At 47.0% G+C, this 26068-nt stretch overlaps 1 protein-coding gene across 3 annotated transcripts in view; it reads left to right on the forward strand.

Moving 5' to 3' along the window:
• The window catches only part of MRTFA (myocardin related transcription factor A), a 99464-nt gene extending 73700 nt beyond the window's left edge, over positions 1–25764 (forward strand). For all 3 annotated transcript variants that reach the window (XM_055809149.1, XM_055809150.1, XM_027786652.2), the window contains 12 exons: positions 9704–9759; positions 11350–11425; positions 12095–12256; positions 13712–13887; positions 14355–14510; positions 15010–15260; positions 15598–15769; positions 16051–17166; positions 18346–18510; positions 20678–20851; positions 21247–21307; positions 21733–25764. In XM_055809149.1, the coding sequence (XP_055665124.1) occupies positions 9704–9759; positions 11350–11425; positions 12095–12256; positions 13712–13887; positions 14355–14510; positions 15010–15260; positions 15598–15769; positions 16051–17166; positions 18346–18510; positions 20678–20851; positions 21247–21307; positions 21733–22232 (3065 nt within the window). In that variant the 3' untranslated portion in view covers positions 22233–25764. The remainder of the gene's footprint in view (positions 1–9703; positions 9760–11349; positions 11426–12094; positions 12257–13711; positions 13888–14354; positions 14511–15009; positions 15261–15597; positions 15770–16050; positions 17167–18345; positions 18511–20677; positions 20852–21246; positions 21308–21732) is intronic.
• The last annotated feature ends 304 nt before the right edge of the window (positions 25765–26068 follow it).

Genomic DNA, 26068 nt, shown 5'->3' on the forward strand with positions numbered 1-26068 from the left:
GTCAGAAAGAAAAGAAAACAAGAAACCTAGCTTTATAAATTGTTTATCTGTTAATTGTGAAATAGGAACATCTTTTCATGTATGTCAAAGGAAGGGGAGGCAGTAGGCTGTTGGAACATACACAGTTATCTACATGTGCGTATTTTTCATGGCAGGAGCTGTTTTGCAGTCATGCTGATGACTTCAGGTGCAATTCTGAATGTCTCAACAATATTTTATCTTCTGTGTAAAGGCTAGGATAGAAAATAAACTGCTATGCCTATGTGGAATTTTGCCGATTCAGAAGTGTTGGACAGTTGATGTTTCAAGAGCACTGTGTGTTATATTTGAACTGCAGGTAAACTGATTACTTTAACACCCTGAAAGAGATCTTCCTGCTTTATCTATCTGTTGCATAATGTGTTCCCCGTCATTCTCTCGCTGCTTTACATGCCAGGTCTTTGTAGTGACATTCCCTGTAGTTCTTGGAATATATTTATAGTAACGAAACAAAAATACAAATTTTTACTTCCCTGCCATCTAGTGTCTACTATTCTTCCCGTTGCTGGCTGCTTCACTTTCATAACTTTTTTTCCACAAAACAAGCTGAAACTGTTCTTTCATTTAGGATAAGGAGTTAAAAGCAAACATATGTACTGTAAAAATTGTTATTCCCAGACTTGTTTAATAAAATGTCCAAATCTGTAAAGTCTTTTAGAGGTAAAAATAATAACTTTTTTTTAGTACTTCATTAAATCTCTGAAATGCTGCTATTTCCTGGCTCATTGTGTCCAGAATGGGACCTCAAACACAGAGGCTGCAGCGAGACTTTTGATATACTTAAATGTCATGCTCTGAGAGTAAGGCTGCAACACTAAGCAGATACCATAAAACAAACAAAAGCTGTAGAGGACACTTGCAGCTGTATTTCTGTGTGGCATGTAGCACAGAAATCTGTAACTGGTTTTGTTTTATTTTAATTTGATCCTCTACCTGTAACTTACCTCCCACAAATTATTTGCTGGTTCTTTGACTTTGATCTCTTTTCTTAAAGCACAGTTTCAAAGCCTTGAGGCTTTGTGTGAAGAAGTAGTCCATACATTTAAACTGAGAGTTTCATTGTCAGGGGCCTAATAACTGCACCTGGTTTGTTTATATTTTCAGATGGCTGGCTGTGGTTGTTTTCCCTGTGTTTATATCATCTGTGATTAATGAGACATGGTTGGAGTTGGGAAGTTCATTGTGCTAGTAATAAAAACGTGTTGTTTGCCCTTTCTGAATTCGTAGAAAGAAAAGACTTTGATAGGCTGTGTTTAGTCCTTGATCCCTGCAATGATAAAAGATTTAACTCTGTCAGTTGCAAGAGAAACAGTAATTCAGGGAAGTAAAATCTGGTATGTAGCGCAGCTTTTTCCCCTTTATGTTCCTACAGCTGTCTTGGGTTCATTCTTACTTGTTGGCTGGGAATGGTCTCTCCTTTTTCTTCTCAGGGCCCCACACCTGTCCCAGCCTGGGCACTTCGTCAAGTTGTCAGAAGAGTTTGTAAAAGGCAATTATACATTCAAGAAGCAGGGATGAAGTCTGGTCTAGGAATGCATGGACCAAAGTGTTCCTGGTAGAAGTCCCTTGTCTCCCTTTTCCTCTTCAGTTTGGAGGTGATATAATCCTAACTGTAGTGAAGATTTATCTTTTTTATTTTTCATTTCAGGATTTAGGTAATGTCTTTTGAATGCCAAGAGTTAATGGTGATGATGGAGTGAGTTATACTTTATCTGTATTTGCTGTAAATGTTCTTTGACACAAAGCTGTAGTCATAGTTACCCATAGATCTGATAACTGTTACCATGGGTGACAATTTCCATGCTGAAGAGAATGGACTTTCTAAGAAATTAACACATTTAGAGGTTGGGCCTTGAAAAAAACCTTAGGCCTTTCTGTCAATAATTTTGCATGTTTGCTATGACAAACCTACACTTCAGGCTTTCACACAGTTAAAACTTAACAAAAATCTTAAACTTCAGCTGCATCCTAAGGGAGATACCACTATAATAAAATTACGGACAGTTTTGCTGATGTATGGCTGTGGGCTCTGGAGAGGTGCTTGGTTCAGGCGTTGGAAGCAGCTCAGCTGGTGCGTGGCTCCCTGGTGAGCTGAGCTGTGCTGAGGCAGGGTACCACAGTCCCACCTGTACAGATGCTCATGCAACGAGGGCAAGCCCAGTTCAGGGCGCTGGAAAGTGGCTTTTTGGAGGAACAGCAGCTCTGTGAGCCAGTACACTGTACAGGCTCTTGAGTGTTGATGCAGGAGAAAGGGTGGCTTTATGAGGTAGGGTGTCAGGGAGGCAGGGCTTCTTCAGCTCTGGCTTCCACGACAGCCTGAGCCTCACCAAACAATCTAGCCAACATGGCATGTTTTCATCTGCCATCTTCTGTGCCATATCTCTACTGATTGGAATAGCTTGGTAAAAGGGAAGTTTTGGTAAAGCTGTAGCACTGTAACTGTAATGCCATGCTTTGGCAGTGCTGGCAACAGTAACGTGGGGAACTTTCTCCAGCCTGTCTCCTGTTTGAGACTGGAAACACTCATAATTCTTTAATCACAATGACATTGTTATTGAAGGGTGTCGTTGAAGGGCAAAGCTCCATTTTTTTGGGTGCCAGAGATGTATTTCTCACCTTCATAAAAATATTTGGATTTTTTTTTTTATGTCAATCATAATTCTGAATTTTCTGAGTTTATATATTTTGGGGTTTGAAGAATCACCAGTTGTGGCTTCTTTTCTTATCCTTAACTTGATACTCAGATCTTAGCCTTAGTTCAAGGGCTATTAGCAATGCCAGGAGTACGGAATCAGCAACAATTCTCAAGTATGGTCAGATCTGCATATCAGCTGTGAAACTCCCAGAAGCTGCTTAAGGAGAAAAGGGTGCTTATGGAGATTTCTTTTCTCTCACCTGTGTATTCCCCATCCTTTTTTCATATTTCTACAGCATACTGCTCTTTGGCACTGGCCCACTAGCAAGATGACAGCTGCTTCTGTGCGTGTTGCCCAGTTTTTAAACACTTTTTTTCTTCCATGCCATGAGAAATGCTTTTTGGAAGTGGGGTGGTGATGAAGGGAGGAAGAAAGTGCCAGCTGCCTTGCTCTGTGATTCAAGTTTTGAGTCTCTTACCAAATGCTGCACACAAAATGCTGTGGGGTGAGAGCCCCACCCTGAACTGACAGAGGAAGTCATCAAGCCTATTTACAGCACTTTATCTCATCTTTTGACGAAAGCATAGTAAACAAGAGAGAGAAACTAGAATTTAGTTGAAAGCAGACATGAATAGCTGCAGCAGAAAGCCGCATGCCGTTCTGAATTCAGTCAGCAGGTCAGAGGCTGGGTTTGGACATGACACGATCTTCTCTGTCATAGCAAAGGAAGATTTTACCTTTCCCTCAGGAACTGATCTAACTGAAGAGCAGAATACTTGACTCAGTATTTTGAATTTAGCTGTAGCCTTTCTACAAACATCGCATGTTGTGCAACCAACTGATTTGCAGTTCTAATATCACCTTATTGTCTGTGATGAGCTAGATATTCTGGCTAAGGAAAGCTTATGTGCCATCGCTGCTATGTCAGCCTCTATGTCTGTTAGTCTCCAATAGTGATCTCACCAACTGCAGAAGGTTTTGCACCCTCTCCTTCCCCCTAGACACGAGCTATGGGGACCTGTGAAGACCCTTTTCCCTGCCTTTCTTCCCTTTGCTTTGTTTCTTGCAAACCTTAGTGTCTTCTGTCAGCTGCATAAGCAAATGCAGGGTGTACAGGTATTTTGACCTCTTTTTCTCAGCACTTGGGTCAGTCCCCTTCCCCAGCAATGTTTCGTTCTTAAAGTGACTGAATTTGGTTCTGATTCCACTTACTTCTCATAGTAGATAACAGGAACTTGAAGATCTCCATATAGGATATGTTTGAAAGCTTTGTAATGCAAAAATTTGCTTTCAGGGTAAATGTTTGAACCGTTTTGCTTGGCTTTTTGTTTCTGCTGTTACATTGGAGTTTTGCATGTGATTCCAGTCTGTTTATAGCAGCACCAGTTTGATGCTTTGCAACAATATCTGCTATCATTCACGCATTGCCATCTTCAAAATGTGGCTTGGACTGAGGGAGCACTGAACTCATGCATTGTGGTTTTGGACTCTGTTTCATAGGAATTAATACATTGCTTTGAAGCAAAGATTAGCAACTTCCATCTCTGTGCTTTGTATGGAAAGGTGTGCATCATTGTAGATGGTCCTGTGTGCTGCTGCTTAGTTTTGGGGGATCAGATGGAAGGACAGTAGTTGCAATGTATACCTGCAAACATTTTTGAAGCAGAGTAGGGGCACTAAACATTTGCATTATTGATCTCCAGGGAGATTTCTCATGGTAGCTAAAGGTGTGACCACAAAGATACTAATGCTTGAGGAATTCTGGTGATGAAGCATCAAAATACTCCACAAGTTGCAGAGACTAAAAAACTAGGATGCATGTGGTAGAAATTTCATGAGATCCTTCTAGCCAGCCCATCTGTGGTAGAAGAATCATGTCCTACTCTCAGTCATCTAAAGGTGAAGGGTAAAGCTCATCCTGCTGACAGTGGATGTTGCAAATTGTCAGATGGTAGTTCAAGTGGAACAGAAGTATGTACACCTCAGTGAAGGGCATCTGCCGGGCTGTGCAGTCCCAAACCCTGTTAGTGAAGCCATTTAGTAGTTCTCGGGCCGTTTGTAACATCAGGCTGTTTTTCTAAGGTGGATGGGGCAGTCTGAAGACACAGGGGCCATGGTTCTGCAGCGTGGGGGCTCCTGCTGCAGCGCTGGCCTTAAACCCAGCCTCTTCTTTCCGACTTTGTCTGGCAGGGCAGTTTGTGCTCAGTTTTGCAGATACTATTATTTGTGGAGCCATGCTGTAAACCAGCATACCAATCCAGGTTAAAATAACTCTTTCAAAACAACTGTGATCTGTGCCCACAAACAGTTTTGTCAGCGTAAGTGAGGGCTAACATGCTTTGTCCCAGGCCTAGGTACAGGAACAAGGGTAGAAAGTGTAACTGCAGTTCATTGACAAAAATACCCACATATATCACACAGAAACAAAATCAGAAAGGTGGGCAAAAGGTATACCTAGCTAAAAGTGGGCATTGCAGTACTTCTGCATTCTCAAATATTTCAGTAAAAGAGAAATACAAAGGAATTTTTTTCTGCATACAGTGGAAAACAAAAATTCTCAATGGCTAATATTACTGTTGCAGTTTGACAAGTTTTTTGGGGTTTGGTTTTTTTTTTTGTTTGTTTGTTTGTTTTCTCTCTGGCAGTGCTCTGTTCTCATCAGGGACTCGCCTAAAGTTTTGCTAGCAAAGCTAGTGAAGCTGGCCATGCAGTTAGCTAAATCAAGGATTCGCACCGAGTTACCTAGTCCCTGTTTTTGGGGAAAGGCAAGTGCCATGGGGAAGTGCTGGAGTTACTTATCATGACAGTTCCTTAGTACAGCTCCCTGTGCAGTACCAGCGCAATCGGAGCATCAATGGCAAGGCAGAAATGTGAGACACGGAGGAGGGGGAAGAACATGTCATTACTTCAGCTGCACCGACCACCAGACTAAATACTTGTTGAACTGCCTCCCCAGGAAGTCAGGGTCTTAAATGCCTTTTTGCACTTGGGTTTAGTAAGGTGCTTGACACAGGTTCACCTGATGTTTTTGTAAGCAAGCTGGGACAACTTGAAGCTGCGTATGCAGCTGGTGAGAGAACAGTATTGGAATAAAGCCTTGATGTCAGACTGGGAGTATATGTTGAGCAGGGCTTTTGGATGAGGTGGAGCAGGGGAGGGTCAGTGTCTGTGATACTATTCAGTATTCAGCAATTTGATGTAAGCAGGGGAACAGCGTGCATATTTATTAAGCTTGCGGGTTAGACTAGGAGGAGGACAGGATTGGGATTCAGTATTTGGGGAAACTGAGAAGTACGGGACAAAACCAAATGAAAATGCAGAGTTTCTGTATCTTGGTATGTCTAGTCAGTGGCAAGAATTGAGGATGGAGAATGCTTGCCTAGATAGCAGCTCTGTAGAAGAGGATTGAAGACCTTTCATGGTTTGTGAGCCAAGCACAAGTGAACATGTTATTTCTGTATATTTCATGTATTTTCTGTACACAAAAAAAGCAAACGGGCTGGGACATACAACTGAAAAGTGTTATTTAAAAATCATTTAGCTGCGTAAAAGCTGATAAAGCTTAGGCTGTAATATGGACCCAATTTTGCACACTATACTTCAAGAAAATGCAGATCAAATGGAAGGAGTCCAAAAGAGAGTAAACAAGCAAAGGTCTGGAAAATGTTATCTGTAAGGGAAGGCTGAAATGGCTAACTTTGGTCATTTTATATAACAGAAGACTGTAGGAAAACCAAAGTTTTCAAATGCAAAGAGGAATAGAATAAATTGTTCTTTTTAATGATCACAGGTAAGGCAGGGAATAATGAGTATAAATTGTAGGAAGGGAAATGCAAGTTAGATGTTCAGAAAGGTGTTTAAATACTAAAGGGCATCTATGCACTGGATAATTTCTCTGCAATAATATTGCGGGTTTTTTATGAGAGTTCTTCCAGAACAGGTTAGACAAATTACTGTAAGGAATGGTTTAGTGTATTTTATCCAGCCTGAGCAGTCAGAAGGCGTTAGGTGATTGCAGTTTCTTCATCCCGATTTTCTGTGGTTGTATCTGCTGCATAATGTACATGTGGACATGAATCCTGTGTCAAAGTGCTGTCCCATGCCTACCTGGTTACCACTGCTTCTGCTCCACCAGCTAAGCTGTAGCTCATTTGTGTACAGGGTTAGGATGAGCCAGAATAGCTGATATGGCTGAGAACAGTAGAGCTTTGTCAATATGGGTAATTGTGAGTGGAATGGATAAAGCAACAGTCAGGTGAGCAAGCCAGAAGGTTATGTGGGCAGGAATAGTTTTGCAGGGATCAGTGCGCAGTGGTAGAAGCTGGAAAAGGGGCATATCTGCATTGTGAGCTTACCCAGAGCTTTTCTGCTTCAGAGTTCCTTGTAGGAATTTTTTTTTCCCCTCGTTTGCTATAGTAAAGTTAACAGAGTTGCTCCACAGCCCTGGGCTGTGTAGTCATTTCAAAGCCAAAAAATTGTGCAAGGCTTAGTTAACTTCAAATGGAGTATGATTTTACAATAGATACCCCCTTCTGACATGTCAGCCCCATCCTAGATTGCTGAGGGAAGCAGTGAAGGATTTGTGCCCTCTTGACATTTTCAGAGGTCGAATTTGAAGTCCTCTGTCATGTTGCCAGCCCAAAGAGCTACAACCCAGTGTTTGTTTCCAGAGGACTATTCATGAGAGACTGAAATTGTTCTTTACAAGATTCTTCCTGTAGCAGTTTTGCATTCCTTACTATTTCATGTGTATGTGTTTTGGGGGAGGGTTTTTCTTTTTTCTTTATGTTTTTTCTTTTTTTTTTTTTTTTCCTGGGGGAGTCTTTTCTTCTTGCTTTGTTCTTCTGTATGCAAGGATTTTCCTGGACTGCCTGTGACATCAGCTGAACTGCAGTTGACTTTCCTGACCATTTGCTATGGTCAGGGAAATGTCACTTAAAGTTCATGTACTGCCTCTGACTGACTGCAGAGGTAGGCAGGAAGGGGAGAGTAAAGAATTACTGCCATGCCTGCACATTCTGGTGGTAGAGAGCCTTTGAAGACTCAAGATGAGGCCTGCTTTGCTTGTTTCCAGGGTAGATTTTTTAACCAATTTTTATTGCATGGTATCTTTGCCCAAGTGTACCTGAACTTTTATTTCATTTTTCTGTGATATGCATACAGTGAAAGAAATGTGTGTTTAAGTTCAAATACGTGCATACTCACAAGCAGTTCATGCGCCTGAAAAGAGTCTTTGTTTTGTATTGCTTGCTCTTCATTGAAATGTGATGGTCAGGCTGCCCAGGAGGTGATGTCTCAGCTAGCCAGTGAAGCTTTTTGTATTCTTTTTGCAGTTATTGCAATAGTGTATTTCTGCCCTTACTTTGGTTTATCCCAAAGTGCAATCAATGCACTCCCATTTCACAGCTTGCATAACTTTCTCTGGTGGTTTCTCTCCATAACCAGATTGTAAAAAATATCTTTAACTTGAACAGGAACTATTTGTCCCATCATTGTGGGGATTTGTATACTCACTTGCTAAGGTTAGTTTTGAATTATTGTTAATTTATTCCTCACATTATTCTTCATTCACTTCTGTAGTCTGAATCCCATCTGTGATGTCCTGGTGTGTTCAGAAATCCTGGCATATGGACTAAACTCTACTTTTTACCCCACTGATGTGAACCTAAAGGGACTCTATTTCACAGAACGTGTGTCTATCTTAAAACTTTGGCTACTCCATTTTATTCTGTAGGAAAGAGTTTATAAGTCTACACATGCATTAGAAGTAGTTTCTTACCAATTTGCATTTACGCAAGGACTTTTAATTGTCTTTTGAGATTTCATTATGAAGTTACATTTGAGAAATAGTTAATCGTTGGTTTTAAGTGAAAAATAATATGAGTAGACCTAGAGGTAATACATTGGAATTACTAATGGTACAAGTTTAGATTTCTGTCTTCAAAAGACTTGCAACTTATTTTTTAAACTGAAGTTAAAACTTTGCTGTTTAGCTTGATGGCAATTTAGACATTTCACCAGGCAATTTTAAATATAAGTGTTGCAGAAATATGAAAGAAATTATGTTCCCTTCACCTAGGTCTGAAAACAAGCCACAATATGATTGTTTTACAAAACAAGCTACTTGTTGATTCAGGAAAACCGTGAGGAGCTAGTGACACTTTACCGTTGTCACCCTCTTTCTCCAGTTTTACTGTGAGATGTGAGCTTTGTGTGCTCTAGAGGAGCCAGGCAGAGTGAGAGATTCCTCCAGGGTTAGTAGGGTCCTGGACAGCAGAGGATCAGTTTCTTAGAACATGATCCATTTTGGCTCTGGTTTTATACTGGGCCTGAGGGGGCGAGGAGGCCTGTTACATGGAGAGCTGCTGTTAATTCCTCAAGTCTTGGTTTTCTGTCAACAGACAGACGTACTTTCCTGTCCAAGTGTTTTTGTTCTCATGATAGTTTCTCTTATGTGGAGCAATATGTATGTCCTGTGGACCTGCAGAATTTGCACTCAGCCCTTGCATGTACACAAAACACAGGTGCAGCTTAAGGGAAGAACTTGCAGCTTCCTTTGACATTAAAAGGTAGTAAAGAGGATTTACAGTTCATTAGGAGTGTCCCTCATCCTCCCAGTCATTTCATGTCTCTCCATATTTTCAGTGCCATTCCTTCACTTAAGGGTCCTGGATCTTACCTTATGTTGAAGCTTGTAAAAGGCATTTGTTGGGGGCTTTTTTTACTCATGTTCTTGGAACCAACTGTGTGAACAGTGGTTAGTTCAGCTAGAATTGTACCTGTATTAGGGTCTTCAGCAGCCCACAAAAATTCAGGTCAGTTCCTGTAGCTCCTGTGCTGTCAAATGGAGTATGTCAATTCACATTGCTTTATACCAGCTGGAGATATGGTCCAGTGTGTTGAAAGAAGCAGGAGACAGTTTTTGCTGTGGTGTATTTGTGAACTTAGTTGGCCTGGGCCTGAACGGATATGCAGTGAGAGAACTTCCATCATTCTCATTCATTCTCTAAATGTTTTCCTCTCAACAGCTCTGAAAAGTCCAGCTGCATTTCATGAACAAAGAAGGAGTTTGGAGCGGGCCAGGGTAAGATGCAATATTGTCTTTAATGTTTTGGGGAAGTCAGGAGTAGTATCTGTATCTTATGTTTTGGACATACTGTAGCTGTTAATGAGACGCAGAAGGGAATCATTCATATTCTGGATGTAATGCAGTGCTATGTAGTCAGAGATGTATTGGATGGGGTGTTCTCTAGCTTGTACATGGTGGTGGTTAACCCTCCATTAATTAGTTGTGCCTAAAAAACATTGAATATGGTGCCTGAATTTCCCCTGGTGTCTTCTTTCTGGAAGTCATTGATATTTTTCTTCCCCACTGTCTATATACTTCATGTTTTTATTTTTATGGTGCCTGTTTTGCCCTTAATTGCTGTTACTTTGTTCTGCCTTTGAGAAAAGCATATGGTTTCTCTGTTACCTGCACATGTACTTGTTCATCTAGGACATTAGAAACTGAAAATTTAATAGAGAGGATCCCCCCCAAAATCTTGTAAGACTGAAATCAATCACACAGACTTCTGGCTCTGTAGAAAGAGGAAGCCAGGCATCGCACTTCATGCAGCACCTTTGCTAATAGGGGGTTTCTTGATGATTTCTGTTCCCTTAAAAGGCCTCTGGGGATAGTTTCTTTTTCTGATTAGCCTACAGGGGAATAAACCCTGTTATGACTGCTGGGCTAAGTTTTGTTTTAAAAGTGAAAGCAACATAAGTAGAAAAGTAACAGCTGTGATTAAAACCTGTTAGGGAGTGTTAGCACTTTAAACTGTAGAAGGATTGGAACAGGGGACTTTGCATTAAGACCAGTGTCCCAAAGGCTTTTGCTTCTTCCTCCTCTGTTTTCCTGAAATGTTCTTATTAAGTTAATATTTTGGTGTGGGCAACTGAGTAAGTATGCTGCAGTTTTCTGGTTGACTTTAATGTTTGTCTTCTCTGAAGGCCCATCCTGATGGCCAGTCCTTACCAGGGCATTACCCACTGCTCCCAGATTCACATTCCTGGGCTGTGTAAAGGGTAACATGCTCAGCCCAGGCAGGGTCATCTCTGTACATTGCTCTATAGTGCATTCTTCAAAGATAGAGCTAAAAGAAGCTCTGGAAATGAAATGAGTCTTGTCACAGCATTTAGATTCTGTCTGCCAAGGGGACTGCATGGGGTCATTAGCTTAACAAATAATTTATCTTTCAACAAATAAAAGAGTATGCCCAAACCACAAGTCAGCCCTGAATGCCAGCATTATATCAAAGTGTTTGCTGTGACCAGTGGAACCAGTGCATTTATCTTCAATGTAAAAAGAAGTGTCTTGAATTTCACCCTGACACAAGTTAGTGCTGCTGCAGAAAAGGAGAAAAGAGGGCTTCAGCTCTTGAGGAAGTCCTTTCCAGTTTCTGTTCTGTGGGGCAGCAGTGCACAGTTAGGCTGAGGTGATTACAGTAGGAGGTCATTTTTAGAATAAGCTCATTCTCTGGGGCGGGAGATACGCCCCTTCTCTGTTCTGTGTTTATTTAGGTCTTAGTAACAGCTAAAGATGGTTGTTTCTCTTGTTTGTGCTGCCCAAAATTACCTCACTTCTGTGTCTGACCAACTGAAATTGATTCTTGCTTGTCTATTTTTGCTGTAGACAGAGGACTATCTGAAACGGAAAATCCGGTCCCGGCCAGAGAGATCAGAGCTGGTTAGAATGCACATTCTGGAAGGTACGGCAAATGGTATACAGGAAGAGGTCAACAATAAATGTTATCATGAGTACTTATTTAACAGCTTTCTGTTTTGCCTCTGGCTCCCAAGTCTTTCTTTCAGTTGGGAGTGGGCAGAAGATCACGCCTGTTGCATGATTTCATGGGAGGCATTCAACTCTGCTTGCGTGGAGATTCTCAGAAAAATCTGTGATGTGAACTCAAATTGTGCAGTTTTGTGTAGCTGAGCAACAGTGAAATAGAATGGATGTGGATTGCCCTTCTAGTAAGGGAAGACACTGAAAAATATCCAAGAGGGAGTGAGACAGATTTGATCTAGATAGTAAGCACCTCAGTTTCAGAGAGGGATTACTGTGCTGCCACTGAGCACCACATCTCTGGGCACAATTGAAAGGGAAAAGATGAACGAGAATTGGGTGACATCAGTTTGAGAATAGTGAATTTGCCCTATTCTAGAGTCACAAGGGCTACTGTAATTATCTTTATAACTTAAATATACATAACATCTATAATATCTTTATAGTGCATATTTACTGTTATCTGCAAGTATTTTTCTGTACAGTTATCTACTGTTATCTACATTTACCTGAGTAAAAGTAAAATAATACTGAAGTTCATAGGTTGACCATTGCTGGATTGATGCCATTTTATTTACTTTCCCCCAAACAGAGACCTCAGCTGAACCCTCCTTGCAGGCTAAGCAGCTGAAGCTAAAGAGAGCCAGACTGGCAGATGACCTCAATGAGAAGATAGCGCAGAGGCCAGGTCCCATGGAGCTGGTGGAGAAGAACATCTTGCCTGTGGAATCGAGCCTGAAGGAAGCCATTATCGGTAAGGCCAGAGGAGGATCTGTGCTGGGGGCATTTCCCACAGGTGGCTGTGATTTCCTATCAATTCACCTGCCTGTGTGTGCAATCCCATGGTTGATCTTGTTTTCCTCTCTCAGAATCACAGGCTTTCAGCCCCAAGGATTCTGAGAAGCAGAACTCCCTCTGGCACAGATAATACTACAGAGACATAAAATTGTAGGGAGCACGGCCATTCTAGAGTAACGTGAAAGCAATTGCATACCCTAAAGATTGAAAGAATGTGGAAGATTGCATTCCCTAGATTCTCTCCTTGAAAATCCCTCTCTCAGTGTAACATGTCAGCAACCTTGGTCAGGGAGAACCCACTGCCTTACTCAGAGCAGGGTAGAGAGACAGAATGTAAACAGGTGTGATGAAACAAAAACTGTCTGTGAACTTAAGGATCCCTGAATCCTTCAGAGGATTCAGCCCCTTTAAAAATAAACCAGAACAGATGTAAATCATGCCAGTGCCATTCCAAGGGCTGAAAGGAATGCTGAGGAATAGCCTTCCCACTGCCTCAGCAGTACTGTTTCTCTGTCTGCCCAGACTGAGCAGTCTGTGTCTGTCTGTGGTTATTCATCCCCTCAAACATGCACAGCTACTTTAAAGACAAATGGGACACAACTGTGAGCGAGACAGAATACTTCTCATGAAAAAGGAAAAGGACGGTGTTCTGGGAGAGCCTGGCTTCATGATTTCCCAAGAATTGGTTGAGGAAGAGAAGGAGTGAACTTGTGAACTGGAGTGTTAGAGATGTGGCTTCCTTCTGACTGAGCCAAGTACATCTCTGGATTTCTGTTGCTTTTATGTTAGGTGCGAATGATAGTGTTTTCCTGCCTACCAGGATTAATTTGAGATAATGTAATCTAAAAAAATTAGTACATTACAAATGCACGCTTACGTGAATTTATCTACTGGACATGTAGATAGACAGCAATACTAATAGCAGTCAGGGCTGCCTCTTAATTCATAGTCCTTGTTGCTTGTGGGACTGGAGAACAGTTTGGGATTCTTATCCTGAAGAAGGATTCTACCTTCCACCACAAAGGATGGACACCAAAGAAACCATAGCTCAACCTTACACTGTCTAACCTCCTTCTTCTTTGGTGCCAGATAATCAAATAAGTCATGCCGCAGAGCTGGGTTTGGGCAGAGTTAAGTAGCTTTTCTAACAGTTCCTGATCTTGTCTGCCTAAGAAGCAAGGAAAATGGTTCACTCCAGTCTGCATCATTTTATTCTACTGACAGCACAGACGAATGTAAACACTTAAAACTGATTGATATAGGCTCTGTTCTCTCGTTTTCAGTTGGTGCTTTAAGCACAACTCAAACACGACTCTCTCCGTGCCTTCATTATCTTTGTGAAACATTTAGTGTCAAGTGAAATAATTTCTTATTCTGTGTTAAAGACCGCAGTTGATGTTTGTGTTTTTAGTTGGACAGGTGAACTACCCAAAGGTTGCAGACAATTCCTCCTTTGATGAGGACAGCAGTGACGCCCTCTCCCCAGAACAGCCAGCCAGCCATGAGTCCCAGGGGTCTGTCCCATCGCCGATGGACTCCCGGATTTGTGATCCTCTCCCTAGCACCACTGGCACATCACTAGCTCAGGTGAGAATGCGGTGGCCTCCTGCAGTGCCCTGGAGCTTCACAGCTACTGCTGATTTGTGGCAGAGGATCCTAAAAAATGAGACCGAGGGATCTTTAAAAGGTATAGTCTGTGAGATTTCACAAGAGGTCCTGGCTTTGTGTGGTATTGGTGAAGTCCGGTGGTTATTCAGAAGCCCCTGTGGTGGTGCCCTGCGGGGAAGGGGGGTGATCATTACTTGGTGATACAGTCCTTGTGTGACTGATTCTGGCAGGCAAAGCTGGGAGATACAGGTGTGGAATACTGATTCCTTTTCTGTCCTAAGAAGTTGTGCTGCTTCTCAGGGACGACTGAAGTAGTGGGTTAAAGGAATCTGATTAATGACTTGTAACCTGTGCTGCTTTCCTGTAAGTGGACACTTCCAGGATTCTCTTAAACTGTTTTCTTTCTTGAATGTGTGTATTCATTATGCCTTTTTCTGTCTCTGCAGGGTACATCCCAATTGCAGATTAGTGCAGACTCCAGTGAAACACTTTTCCTACCTGAACAGCCACCCCCACCTCTGCCACCTCCACCTCTTCTGCCCCCTAGTCTTACCAATGGAGTGGCTCTTACTGCTGCCAAGCCCCCACCAACACTCATTAAGGTACTATGTTGGCTGATTTCTTCATTGTTGTAGTCTGCAAGAAGATAAGATGGTTATTCTGAAGGTTTGGAGTTGGAAGTGTTGTGTTAACAAATGCAAAGGAAGGAAAGCTTCTCACTAGTGTTTTCCTCTGACGCTAGCTGTCACGTATTTAATACGTGTTCTGTCCCATGACGTAGTCACCTTCTGTAAAACGGGTCCTGAATGCAAAATGTTTTGAAACAATCAGCATTATCCATAATTAAGAGTCAGTCAGTCTGCACTGGATGAGCAAGTGATCTGGTGTGCTGGGAAAGGTGACCTGCATTATGGTGCAGTGTAAGCTGCTGCAGGTGCTGTGACGATACTGTTGCCTGAGTTAGAGAAGCATGGAAAGACCCTGACAGCAAGTCTGAAGAATTTTGAAATGAAGATCCCAGTGTGTGTTCTGGTTTACATGGGGTGTTATGTTATTTCAGTGTTCCCATTCTTATTTGCTTCCTCCTTTTCTTCTAAATAGCAAAGCCAGCCCAAGTCTGCTAGTGAGAAGTCCCAGCGCAGTAAAAAAGCCAAGGAGTTGAAGCCGAAAGTCAAGAAGCTTAAGTATCATCAGTATATTCCCCCGGACCAAAAACAGGACAAGGGAGCTCCTCCCATGGATTCATCCTATGCCAAAATACTGCAGCAGCAGCAGCTCTTTCTCCAGCTTCAGATCCTCAACCAGCAGCAGCAGCACTACAACTATCAGACCATCCTGCCAGCCCCACCAAAGTATGGGTCCTAAATGGCGACTCCCTCTTAGGAAGCCCTGGCTTTCCCAGTACTGTTACCGGAGACAGTGTGTTCTGTGTGAGAGGTGTGGCGATTGGGTGTAACACGCTCAATCTTGTTAGGTTACAGTGAGCCTCAAAAAGGGCTGGTGTCAGATGAATCAGACAAAATAGGCTGGCAGAGTAAGGGGCATGGGTGTAGTCAAAGGCACTGGTGTGTGTCGATGTCTAGGGTGACACTAGTGACCCAGATGTTTCTGAAAGTATTGTTGGCACTGAGGGCCACCAGTACCTTTCCACCTTGGTTTTGATGCCTGTGTTTTTTATTTTCCCTGCAGGCCTCCAGGAGAGCAGCAGAGTGGTGCCAGTGCCCCTGCTGTACGCAATCTCTCCGCCACAGTCAGCAGCGCATCTTCAGTATCCTCTGGTTCCAGTGGGCTGATGCGACAAAACAGCAATGCTGCGGTGGGCAAGCCTGGCTCTCTCCCTGCCAACCTAGATGAGATGAAGGTAAATGTCCTGTGAAGATGCACAGCCCCTTTGTTGCCATTGTCAGAGGGCAGTACTCAACAACGTTGCTGTCCCAGAGCAGGACTAAGGCAGACCAACAGAAGTTAGTGATAGCAGCTGGTAGCACTACCCTGCAGTCTGTACCTGAGGTGTCGGTTTGTTGGCCTGGAGGAGAATCAGTTTAGTCCTTTGCCCCATGGCTCTGGTAGCTGTTAATAGTTGTTCTGCTTAGAGTGTATGTTCTCTTAATGTTACCCTCTTTTCCCCCCTCCCCGTATCAGGTAGCAGAGCTGAAGCAAGAGCTGAAGTTGAGGGCCTTGCCTGTCTCAGGCACAAAGACAGACCTAATCGAGCGTCTCAGAGCTTACCAAGAGCAGAACGGTACAGCTGGCCAAACAACCCCCACTCCCAAGCCCAGCACAGCAGCCATCCTCCCAAAAGCTGCCGAAGTGGTGGTGGCCTTCCCAGCTGCCAGGCTGAGCACAGGGCCAGCCCTGGTCACCACCGGCATTGCACCAGCAGAGGTAGTTGTGGCCGCAGTCACCAGTGGCGGTGTGATGAAGTTTGGCAGCACAGGCTCGACTCCTCCTGTTTCTCCAACTCCTTCTGAGCGCTCACAAATGAGCACAGGAGATGAGAACTCAGCCACCGGAGACACCTTTGGAGAGATGGTGACTTCACCCCTAACCCAGCTCACCTTGCAGGCATCTCCAGTGCAGTTCCTGGTGAAGGAAGAAAGTTCCAAGTCTGCTTCCTGCAGCGTAAATGCAGCACCCAGGTCAGAGCGGTGTAGCACTGGTAACAGCAGAGATGCAGAAGTTAGGGACAAAGACCAGATGCTGCAGGAAAAGGACAAGCAGATTGAGGAACTCACCCGCATGCTGAAGCAGAAGCAGCAGCTGGTTGAGATGCTTAGACTACAGCTAGAGCAGGAGAAGCGCTCTCAGCAGTCACTACCGGCCCCAGCGGCTGCGGGAGAAGGAACAGCCCTTGCCTCCAACCCGGTAGCATTTGGCACCCAGGTCAAGAGTGAAAACAGTTTCCTGAGTTGCCAATCTGCAAAGCAATCCAGTGGCCAAACAGACCAATTCAGCCCTGCACCAACCGCTAGCCAAATGGACACTTCGAATCCAAGCCCAGTGCCAAAGAAAGCTGTGATGGTGAAGCAGGAGGCGCCAGCCGGGGAAGCAGAGCTGCCGTGCCGGTCCCACAGCCCGCGGCTTTTCCTTGGCCAGCAAGGGAGAGCCCTGAACGACCTCATCAAGGGCACCCCTCCCCCCACCCTCATCACTGACTCCACAGGGACCCACATCGTCCTCACTGTGACCAAGCAGAGCGCTGAGAGGCAGGGCCTCTCGCCCCATGGGAAGGCCGGGAGTAGCTGCCCAGCCTTGCAGGTAGGCAAGGGTTAGAGCACGTTCCTGCTGTAGGCACTTGGGTTCCTCTCTCCCTCTTCCTGCTCCCGTGGCTCAGGTTGCCACAGAAAGGCTTAATGCAGTGGAAATTCAATGCAGTAAATGCTAAAACGGCTGAGTTGCTTGCTGTGGTGGCTGGTGGATCATGGCTTTGTAAAACAGAGCAGTGTAAGCAGATCTTAAGCAAAAAGACCGGAATTTGAAAATGATGGACTGTGTACAGCAATGCACGACTGACTGTGTGCATCACAAGCTGTTCAGCGTTCTTCCAAACACATGGTTCTGCCTTTTGTCAGGCAGGATCTCAGGCTTGGAGGACAAGGGTTTGCTGCCACATTTCACTAATTTTTGAAAGAATGACTATACCTGTGGTAGTGAAAAAAGCAGACTGTTTTTCACCTCTTGTCCTTTACTGGAGAGATCATAGTCAGAGTGGTGGATAGGTCACCTTATCTACCGAGAGCTGAAATCAGACCCTGGGAGCAGACAGTTTGATTTTTGGCTGCTTGTTGTTTTAATGCATGTCAGTATTTTAGCGTTAATGGAATGGAGCCTTTCGTCAGAGATGATCTACTATTCCCCTGTTGGCACGAGCTCAGCACTTAACAGAAGTGTTCTGAGTGTTTCTTCCAGGAAGGGATAAATATGCCCAGGTTTTATGGCATAAGTCAAACCCCAGCATCTTCCATGGCGTCAAGGAAGATTTCATTCTCTGCTGCTGCATTTCTTGCACGTCCTGCAGAGCAAGTGGCGGTGTCTACCATTAGACACAGGCACTGAGCAGACTGCATTTGCTGTGTAGCAAGTGAGATGCTAGGCAGTTGTCTAAATATCAGCAACCAGTGTCACCCTTGATAGCCCAGGGTATGTGTCTCACCTGAACTCCAGCCGCTGCTCCAGAAAGGCACAGGTCCTGTGTCAGGTCTGCCAGCTCTCAAGGGGTGTCATGGATAGCCCAGGGATTTAGACTGTTACTGCCTCCTCTTTTAGGACTCTGGATCCCACCCCAGTCTGATTTCTCTGCTTAGAGAAACAGAGCAATTGACTGAATTTCCTAAAGAGTGGGGGAAAACAAACTTTATAAAAACCTTTAAGAAATACAAGCCTTGCTCCATGTTGTGTCTGGGGAATAACTTATCACGGATACTCTTTACTTTCCAGAGAGTACAATCATCACCCACTAAAACTTCCAGCCAACCACCATGTCAGCTACCTGCAAGCACCCCTCAGCAGCCCACGCAGCAGCAGAAGCAGCAGCCCACACAGCAGCAGAAGCAGCCCGTGAAGCAGCAGCAGCCCAGAGGACTAAACCAATCTGTCAGAAAGGTAGCTCACTGTCTATTCGCTTTTATTCCTTGTCTTTCTTTTGCCTGCTGCTGGGGTTTGTAGCAGCAGTGGGAAGGGGACACACACTGGCCAGAGACCATCATCACAGCAAGTGAGATCTCAGCAGCTTCTACCAGAGCTTGCAGCTGCATGGAGTGTTTCGTTTTCAGCTTGAATGTGGCAGCAGAAGGGGTGCCTCTCCATTCTCCTGCCTCCTGCTGAACTAGCTGCAATGGAGAGCCCATCGGACGTGAGGTTTCAGGAACACTAAGTTTCCATGAGATCTTGTCCCCTGGACGTGCTTGGAAGTGACGTTTAGGTTTTACAGCAAAGAGTTCTGGGCTAAACCCTGACAGTTTAGTAGCCTTCCGCCCTTTGGTTCCACATCTGGGCGCAATACCAGCTGGTGTTTTAAACAAGGATTGTCCATCAATTAAAAATGATGAGAGGTCAGAGTGGGCAGCCTTGGTTTACAGTGGTGCCCCTGATTCTTGGAGGAGCGCTGCTGAACTGAAAAGGTGGTTACTGCATGGAGAGGGAGTGATGTGGGCACTATGTCTGCTACGAAGGTGGCGTAGGAGCTCTGAGAGGGGCAAAAGGATGTGACCTTCTGCTCTCTGGTGCTGATGAACATGCTGTGATTTCCATTCCCGTGCCTTGAGCATACCTGTGAATCATCTCTTTGTGAGGTGCAGTGCTCATTCAGGAAAGAGAGCACCTCTGGCTTTACCCCTTCTCCGGGTGATGGCTGTAAAGAGGCTCTGCTGTGCATCTCCTCCCTTTCTAGCCCAGTTAGCTTACTGACATGTGGATTAGATAACATGTAGATAACATAAAGGTAAGATACAAAAAGATTATGAAGTGGTTTTAGAGCTTGGAGGGTCAATTCTGAGTCAGATCCTGGAAAGGACGTGTAGATAGGAGTAACTTCTAGTGTGGTCAGAGTGGGATATCCACTTTGCAAAAAGGGTCAGTGCCTTGGTTTGCCTTGAGACCTTTGAGGAAATGCAGAAGGTAAATGAAGGCACCTTCTCCCTCTGACTCCCTTAGCTCGTGTGCTGTGGAGGCATCTGTAGTGACTTTCCTAATCCTTTTGCCTCCTTGTAGGGTCAGAAGCCAGGTCTGCAGGTGGTCGTGGGGCAGTTGCCCCCCACCATATTATCTTTCTCAGCACCTTCAAACCTGCAGCCCTTCTTCCTCAATGGTTTCCACAGGTGGTCCCTGAAAATTGGTGCTTCTGGCAAAGCCAGCTCACCCAGTGTGTCAGAAAAGGTACCCCCCCCGCCCATCCCAGTGGCGTGTGCCACAACACCAGTTTCCAGTCCCTCTCAGGAAGAGAGTGGACCCCAGAGCAGTTTTGCTGGCCAGGGCTTGGGGTTCCTCAGTGTGACCTGCAGGTCACAGAACAGATGAACAGCTTTCTGGGGAAAACATGATGGGTTAGAGCATCAACATGTACAAACGTTGAAACTGGCATTCAGTTACTGCCCAGGGATCAGTGTCCAGGGGAGCAAGATTCAGTGTGGATCATGTGTAACTGCTGTAGAGGCAAAGACCTGATCCATGTTTTAATTTTCTTATGGGCAGTTGTGTGCTGACTCATCTGGTAAAGCTGAGTCATGAGCACCACTTCCTGCAGCACTTGGGGTTTCCTTTGGAGGTCCCTGGTGCTGCTGAGGGCTCTGGTGCTCTCTGCCCACCATCAGGCTGCAAAACTTGCTGCTTAGTGAAGCTTGATTATGTCCCCAGGACAGGTACTGCAGAAGGAGGTGGGTAAAAGATACGTTCTGCATATACTGCAGTAGGCTGAACATAACAAGGAAAGTGCCCTCTCGGAAGTGCTGGAGGAATCCTCCACTGGGACATATGAGGCTCTCCCCATCCAGGAACAGCCAGGTGGTGGTTTGTGGCATGGTTTTAGCGTTAGAAAAATCAGCAGATTTCCTTCTGTGAGTTAGAGGGGAAATCTGTTTTCCCCTCTTGCAGCCGGGGCATAGTGCACAGAGTACACGGAAGAGGCCAGGCTGCTGGGAGCAGAGCAGTGGAGACCTCTGTGCAGCACTCGCCATGAAAGGGCGGTGATGGTCTCTCAGAGCAGCTGTGAGACAGGAGCTGATGTGACTTGTGACTTCCCCCTGATCACCCCTTCTGCTTTCATTCTAAACAGCCCTCATCACAGCCCGGCTCTCCTGCTGCCCCTTCCCCATCTCAGATGGACCTGGAGCAGCAACAGCACACATCGCTTTTTGGAACTCCTCCACCTCCTCTTCCTGTTCCCTCAGTCCCAATGAAAGAGCCACCAGGCTATGAAGAGGCCGTGAAGCAACAGCCAAAGGCCCAGGTGAGAGCAGTTCTCCCTGATTTCCTTGGAGAGCAGGCGAAAAGTTGCCATTGTAAATCTGCTTAAATTCCTGATCTGGGCCAGTAATAGAGAGTGGAGCCACAACTGCACCTTCCTAACTGAATTCCCTCTGGAGGGTTTGGGGCAGACCCTAAATCACAGGTAGAGATCCCAAGTCACTTGCTGCCGGCTGAGTGTTAGTACAGCGGTACCTTCCCATCCAGTAACAGCATGGGGTTATGGAGGATTCTGGTGCCAGGCCTCTGTGCGCTCGTTCTTGCTAGATAACAGCCCCATCCCTGGGACGACGGAGGAGAGCCGGCAGCCAAGGGTGTTGCTGCGGGTGGAAGCTTCCCTGGTAAATAGGAAGCTAATCCTGCGCTTGCTTTCCCCAGGAGAACGGCTGTTCCAGCCAGCAGATGGATGACCTGTTCGACATTCTCATCGAAAGTGGAGGTAAGGAGTCAAACCCAGCATTTCCCAGTCTTTGGGTTTGAGCCTGGGGCTCATAAAGCACTGGGGGGAGAGAGTCTGGCGTGGCCCAGGTCTTTGATCTGTGTCCCTGTCAGCGCCTCGAGCACTGGCAGTACTTGTCAAGGCACTGAGGGAGTTGTCAGTCAGGCATTAGTGTGGTGGTCCTGCTGCATCAGATCTGGGCACATTTCTTCTGCGATACTGCACGGAGCTTGAATTCCCCGAGGTGGGCTGAAAACTCCCCGTAGCAAGCCAAGCGTGGGTACAGGATGAGTTTCCTTCTCCCAGGTGGTGGTCAGTGGTGGCTCAGTCTGGGAGGTCCCTGTTGCCCTAGCGGGTGGCAGGAATCCTTTGGTGTTTCGCCAAACTTTTCCTCACCCTGACCTGGCTATTTGTTCCCTGTACAGAGATTTCTGCTGACTTCAAGGATCAGTCATCCCCAGCTGGAAAAGAACCACCCGTGGCCCCAGCCTGCTCCCCACCGCCCAGCAGCCACCATTCCTCAGAGCTGGCGGTGCCAGTGTCCTTGGGGCAGCCGGTGCCTGTGGGACGGCTGGAGGACTTCCTGGAGAGCAGCACTGGCCTCCCGCTGCTGACGGCAGGCCACGATGGGCCAGAGCCCCTGTCCCTGATTGATGACCTCCACAGTGAGATGCTGAGCAGCTCGGCCATCCTGGACCACCCGCCTTCACCTATGGACACCTCGGAATTGCACTTTGCTCACGAGCCATCCGGGGGGATAGCCCTGGATCTGGCTGAGGCTAACTTGGACAGCATGGACTGGCTGGAGCTGCCAGGGGGGCCCGTCATGAGCCTGGCTCCCCTTAGCACTGCGGCTCCCAGCCTCTTTTCCACAGACTTCCTTGATGGACACGATCTGCAGCTGCACTGGGATTCTTGCTTGTAACTCTGTGAGCAGAGACTGAAGGGAATGGGAGCGGGAGGGCGCAGGCATGCAGGGGGAAGAGGCCAGTCAACCAAAAAAAAAAAAAAAAAAAAAAAAAAGAAAAGAAAAGAAATGAGCTCCTAGTATTTGTACTCCTCCCCCAACTGTCCTTCCTGCACGAAGCCAGCAGTGGTGGCGAAGGCAGACCCACTGCCTGAGTCACTGCTGCCTGGGCAGCGGGCCAGGGCAGGGCAGGGAGAGCAGCTGCTGGGGGGAAGAAGAGGCTGTAGGAGCTGCGGGGCTGGTGGCCTCTGGCCCCCTCAGTGCAGCCTAACCCAGCTCGGGTGAGAACGGGACCGGCAGCCCCTCTTCCTGCGGGCAGGAGCAGTGATGGCAGCGCATGGGGCACGGTGCTGCTGGGCCTGAGTTCCCTCGTGCCTTGCAGCGGGACACGGCGTGACTGGGCCGGGGCTGCTTCCAGCAGCGGCGCCCCACACCTTGCTTGGAGTGGCAAAAAAAGGGGGTTGTGCGGCGCAGCACGGTCAGTTTGATGGTTGCAGCAGGGGATTCTACCTCTGGAGCAGGACACGAAGGCAGGAGTGCTGGCTGGGAGCTGGAAGGGCTGCCCGCTGCACCACCTGCCGTCTGTCGGGGAGGGTCTGGTCTGCCGCAGGGCTGTGAGGAGCTGGGCAGAACAGGCACCTTTTCCAAATGTAGCCAAAGGGAACCAGGGTTTCCCACCAACCTGGTCATGACTAAGCTGGTTTCCCAAATATTGCCGAGCTGCAGAGGCCTGCCTGCTTGCTTCACTTGCTTTGGGCTGCAAAACAGATTCTTAAGGTGCTAAAATCCAGGTCCTTACTTGTTAAGTCTGTCCTTCGCTGCCCCAGACCTGTGGCTGTGCCTGGAGGCCAGCCTTCAGGCACACCTGGGTCCCCAGGTGAGCAGGGCAGTCAGCCTGGGGGGGGGGTTGGGGACAAGAAGGCACCCCAGTGTCCTGGGGAGCTGCGGGGCACGGCTAGCATTGAGCAACATATCATTAGGGGCCATGTGCAATCTGTCTCCTGCCTTCAGCTGTGCTGTTGCCTCCCTGCAGCAGGTGCCCCAGTGGAAAGAAGCAGCTGGGGGACGTCAGAGCCCAGAGGCAAGGAAGGGGATGTGGCACCGCAGAAGGGGTGTTGTGTGGCGCAGCACAGGCCCTGGTCAGTAGCGTGACTGTGAGGGCCCCTTTCTGGGGAGAAGGAGGAGCCTAAAAGCAGGTAATGGGCAGCTGACCTCTGCTCTTCCTTCCCTCCAGGCCCACGGGCTAAAAGGGAAGGGCGGCCTCCTGTGAGCTGCCACCCCGCATCCAGCCGGCTGCTGCCATGCGGGGCCCCGGGCTGGCATCTGGGGGTGGCTGCTGGCCGGGGGGTGGGCGGGCGAGTACCCCAAGGCCCCAGAGCCACGGCGGTGCTATTCCTGGGGCAGGGTTTTGCATCGGAAACCCAGGCCTGTGGCTCTGCTGTGCTGTTACTCCTGTCACCTCGAAATCCCCGTGTTTGTTAGTAGTAACTCGCCACCATCTACCAGGTGAGAGGCAGCCTGGCCGTGCCCCACACGGCTGCCGTGCCCCACGGCTGTCCCTGCTTTGGCCCGCAGCTGGGTCCATACTGCTGGGGCAGGGGGAGGTGGGGGAGGCAGCTCGCAAGGGCAGGGCTGGAGGCAGTGGCTTGTGAAATCTTACAGACTAAGGTGCTGTCCCTGCTCAGGCAGTGGAAGGATAAACTGCCATCCTTTTTAATACCTCCTTGAGGATGCTGTTCCCACTTTCCTCTGCAGTGCTGCCCGCTGGGGAGGGGTAGGTGTGGGCAGGCACATGCTGCTCCCCTGCCCCTTTGGTACCTGGCTCTCTTCTCAGGAGGCCTTGCCGCATGCCGGTACCTCTGCTCCGTGGCCGGGCAGGTGAATGCCAGACCCGCACGATGTGGTGTCAGCCACTGAACTGGCAGCCAGGTGGGGACGTGCCTGTTTTGCAGCTGGGAAAAACTTCTGCTTTCCTGAGCCCTATTTGCTTGTTAACTGCATGGGAAGTAAGTTCCTTAATCATTTGCAGGGGAGCCTGCTGGCAGCTTCCTTCCTTTCTCCTCCCTTCTCTCCTCTCTTCCCCCACCCCACTTGTAAGCAAGTCAGAGCCTTTTATCTGCCTCCCTCCGTGTCGGAAAGGCTAGCCCCCCCTTCCCCCCCACCCCTGCCTGCTTTCTGTCACCCAAGCTACACTGTCATGTCCTAAAAATAAGGGTAACTGGGACTGGTGGGCACCCCCTTCGCCCTGCCTCACTTCTCTCCTGGTGCAGCCCTGATGCTGGGAGCAGCGGGTGCATTAGCGGCCTCCTTACGCTGCTCACACCGGCTCTCCCCAGGGCAGCTGCCCAGCCGTGGGACCAGGTGGGCACAGGAGGCAGGTGGTTTCTTTGGAGGAAATGGTGGGGGGGGGGGGTGGGAGGATCTTTCAGATGCTAAGGGGAAAAAAGTGAGGCTGCCTGTTTGTCAAATTCAAGCAAAATCAGCTTCGTTGAGCCCACAATGAGCAGTAGGCCCCCACAAAAACCAGCTGTGTGATTTCTTTTGTACAAGTAATTACAAAGCTGCAACCAGTAAATAAAGAATGAAATTACCAAAGTGCAGTGAGCTCCTAAGGGAAGGCAAGAGCGCCTCACCTGCAGTCTTGGCCTGACCCAGCTCTGGTTCCTCATGCTGGTCCAGGCACCCCAAACTTTGTTGTCAGAGAGATGCCAACAGCAGTTACTGATTTAGCCCTTCCCTGGGGTTGCTGGTGAAATGCTGAGCTCACAGCTGCTCCCTTTCACCTTTACCCATCCACCATCTGTGAAACGCTGTAGGAATTTAATTAGCCAAACTTCGCCCAACATACTTGAAATTGGCTGATGAGCTTCAGAGCCCTCAAAGAGCCCAGATGACACAAACCCGCAAGCCTCACCTCCTGAGGAACCCAGCTAACCTGCCAGAGCCCCTCTGCACAAGGGGCTCCTGCCAGGAAAGCGAGCGACAACCCTGTGCCCTTGGGCAGAGGGGAAGACGGTGCCTCATCCCAGGAAATAGTAGAAAGTCTTTTCCCCAAGCAGTGCCCGGAGCAGGCTAGCCCAGTTCTCTGCTTTCTTGCTATTATTTGTTTGAATAATAGTTCAATAGTTCTTTGTCAGAAGAGGTATTCCCCTGGACATACATTTTTGCACCCATTGGGAAAAACAAAGTCTGATGTTCTGCCTCTACCTTGAATGTAATCCTGAATCTTTCTGCTGTAACCACTACTTGTTTGTAATGTGTATTTGACTAGCACGCACTCTCCCTTCCACTATGCAGCAAACGGCGAGGGGTGATCAGCACCATCAGAGATGGATGGTGTTGGGGCATCAGATCCAGAGTGAGTTTTCAACTGGAAAAGGATAAAAGTGACAAGTTAACAGGGGAGAGAATGGATCTTTAAATTGAATTATTTTTTCAGTTACAAATATTTGAAAAAAAAAAATCCATTTTATTAAAAAAATTCCAAACAGTCGCGTGTTCAAAACCTTCTCTGCTATGCTGGTGGGAGGGCTTGGGGCCACTCTGCCTTTTCCAGATAAGGGCAGGTGATCCCTCTGGGTTTTTCTCAAACCTGAAAAAAAAAGAAGCTTGAGTGGTGGTGCCTCATCCCTTCTTATCTGCAAGGAGATTCCGTCCATGTGTGGAAATTACCTACTCTGCAAAGAGAAGTCGGTCTGACAGTAGGAGAAGCATGGGCAGCTTCTCCAGCCTCCCCCAGCCCAGTAGGCTGGTCTGGGCCTCAGCTGTTAACAGCGATGAGGTGGCCCTGCAGC

This window comes from Falco peregrinus, chromosome 6 (assembly GCF_023634155.1).
Source record: "Falco peregrinus isolate bFalPer1 chromosome 6, bFalPer1.pri, whole genome shotgun sequence".
NCBI lineage: Eukaryota > Metazoa > Chordata > Aves > Falconiformes > Falconidae > Falco > Falco peregrinus.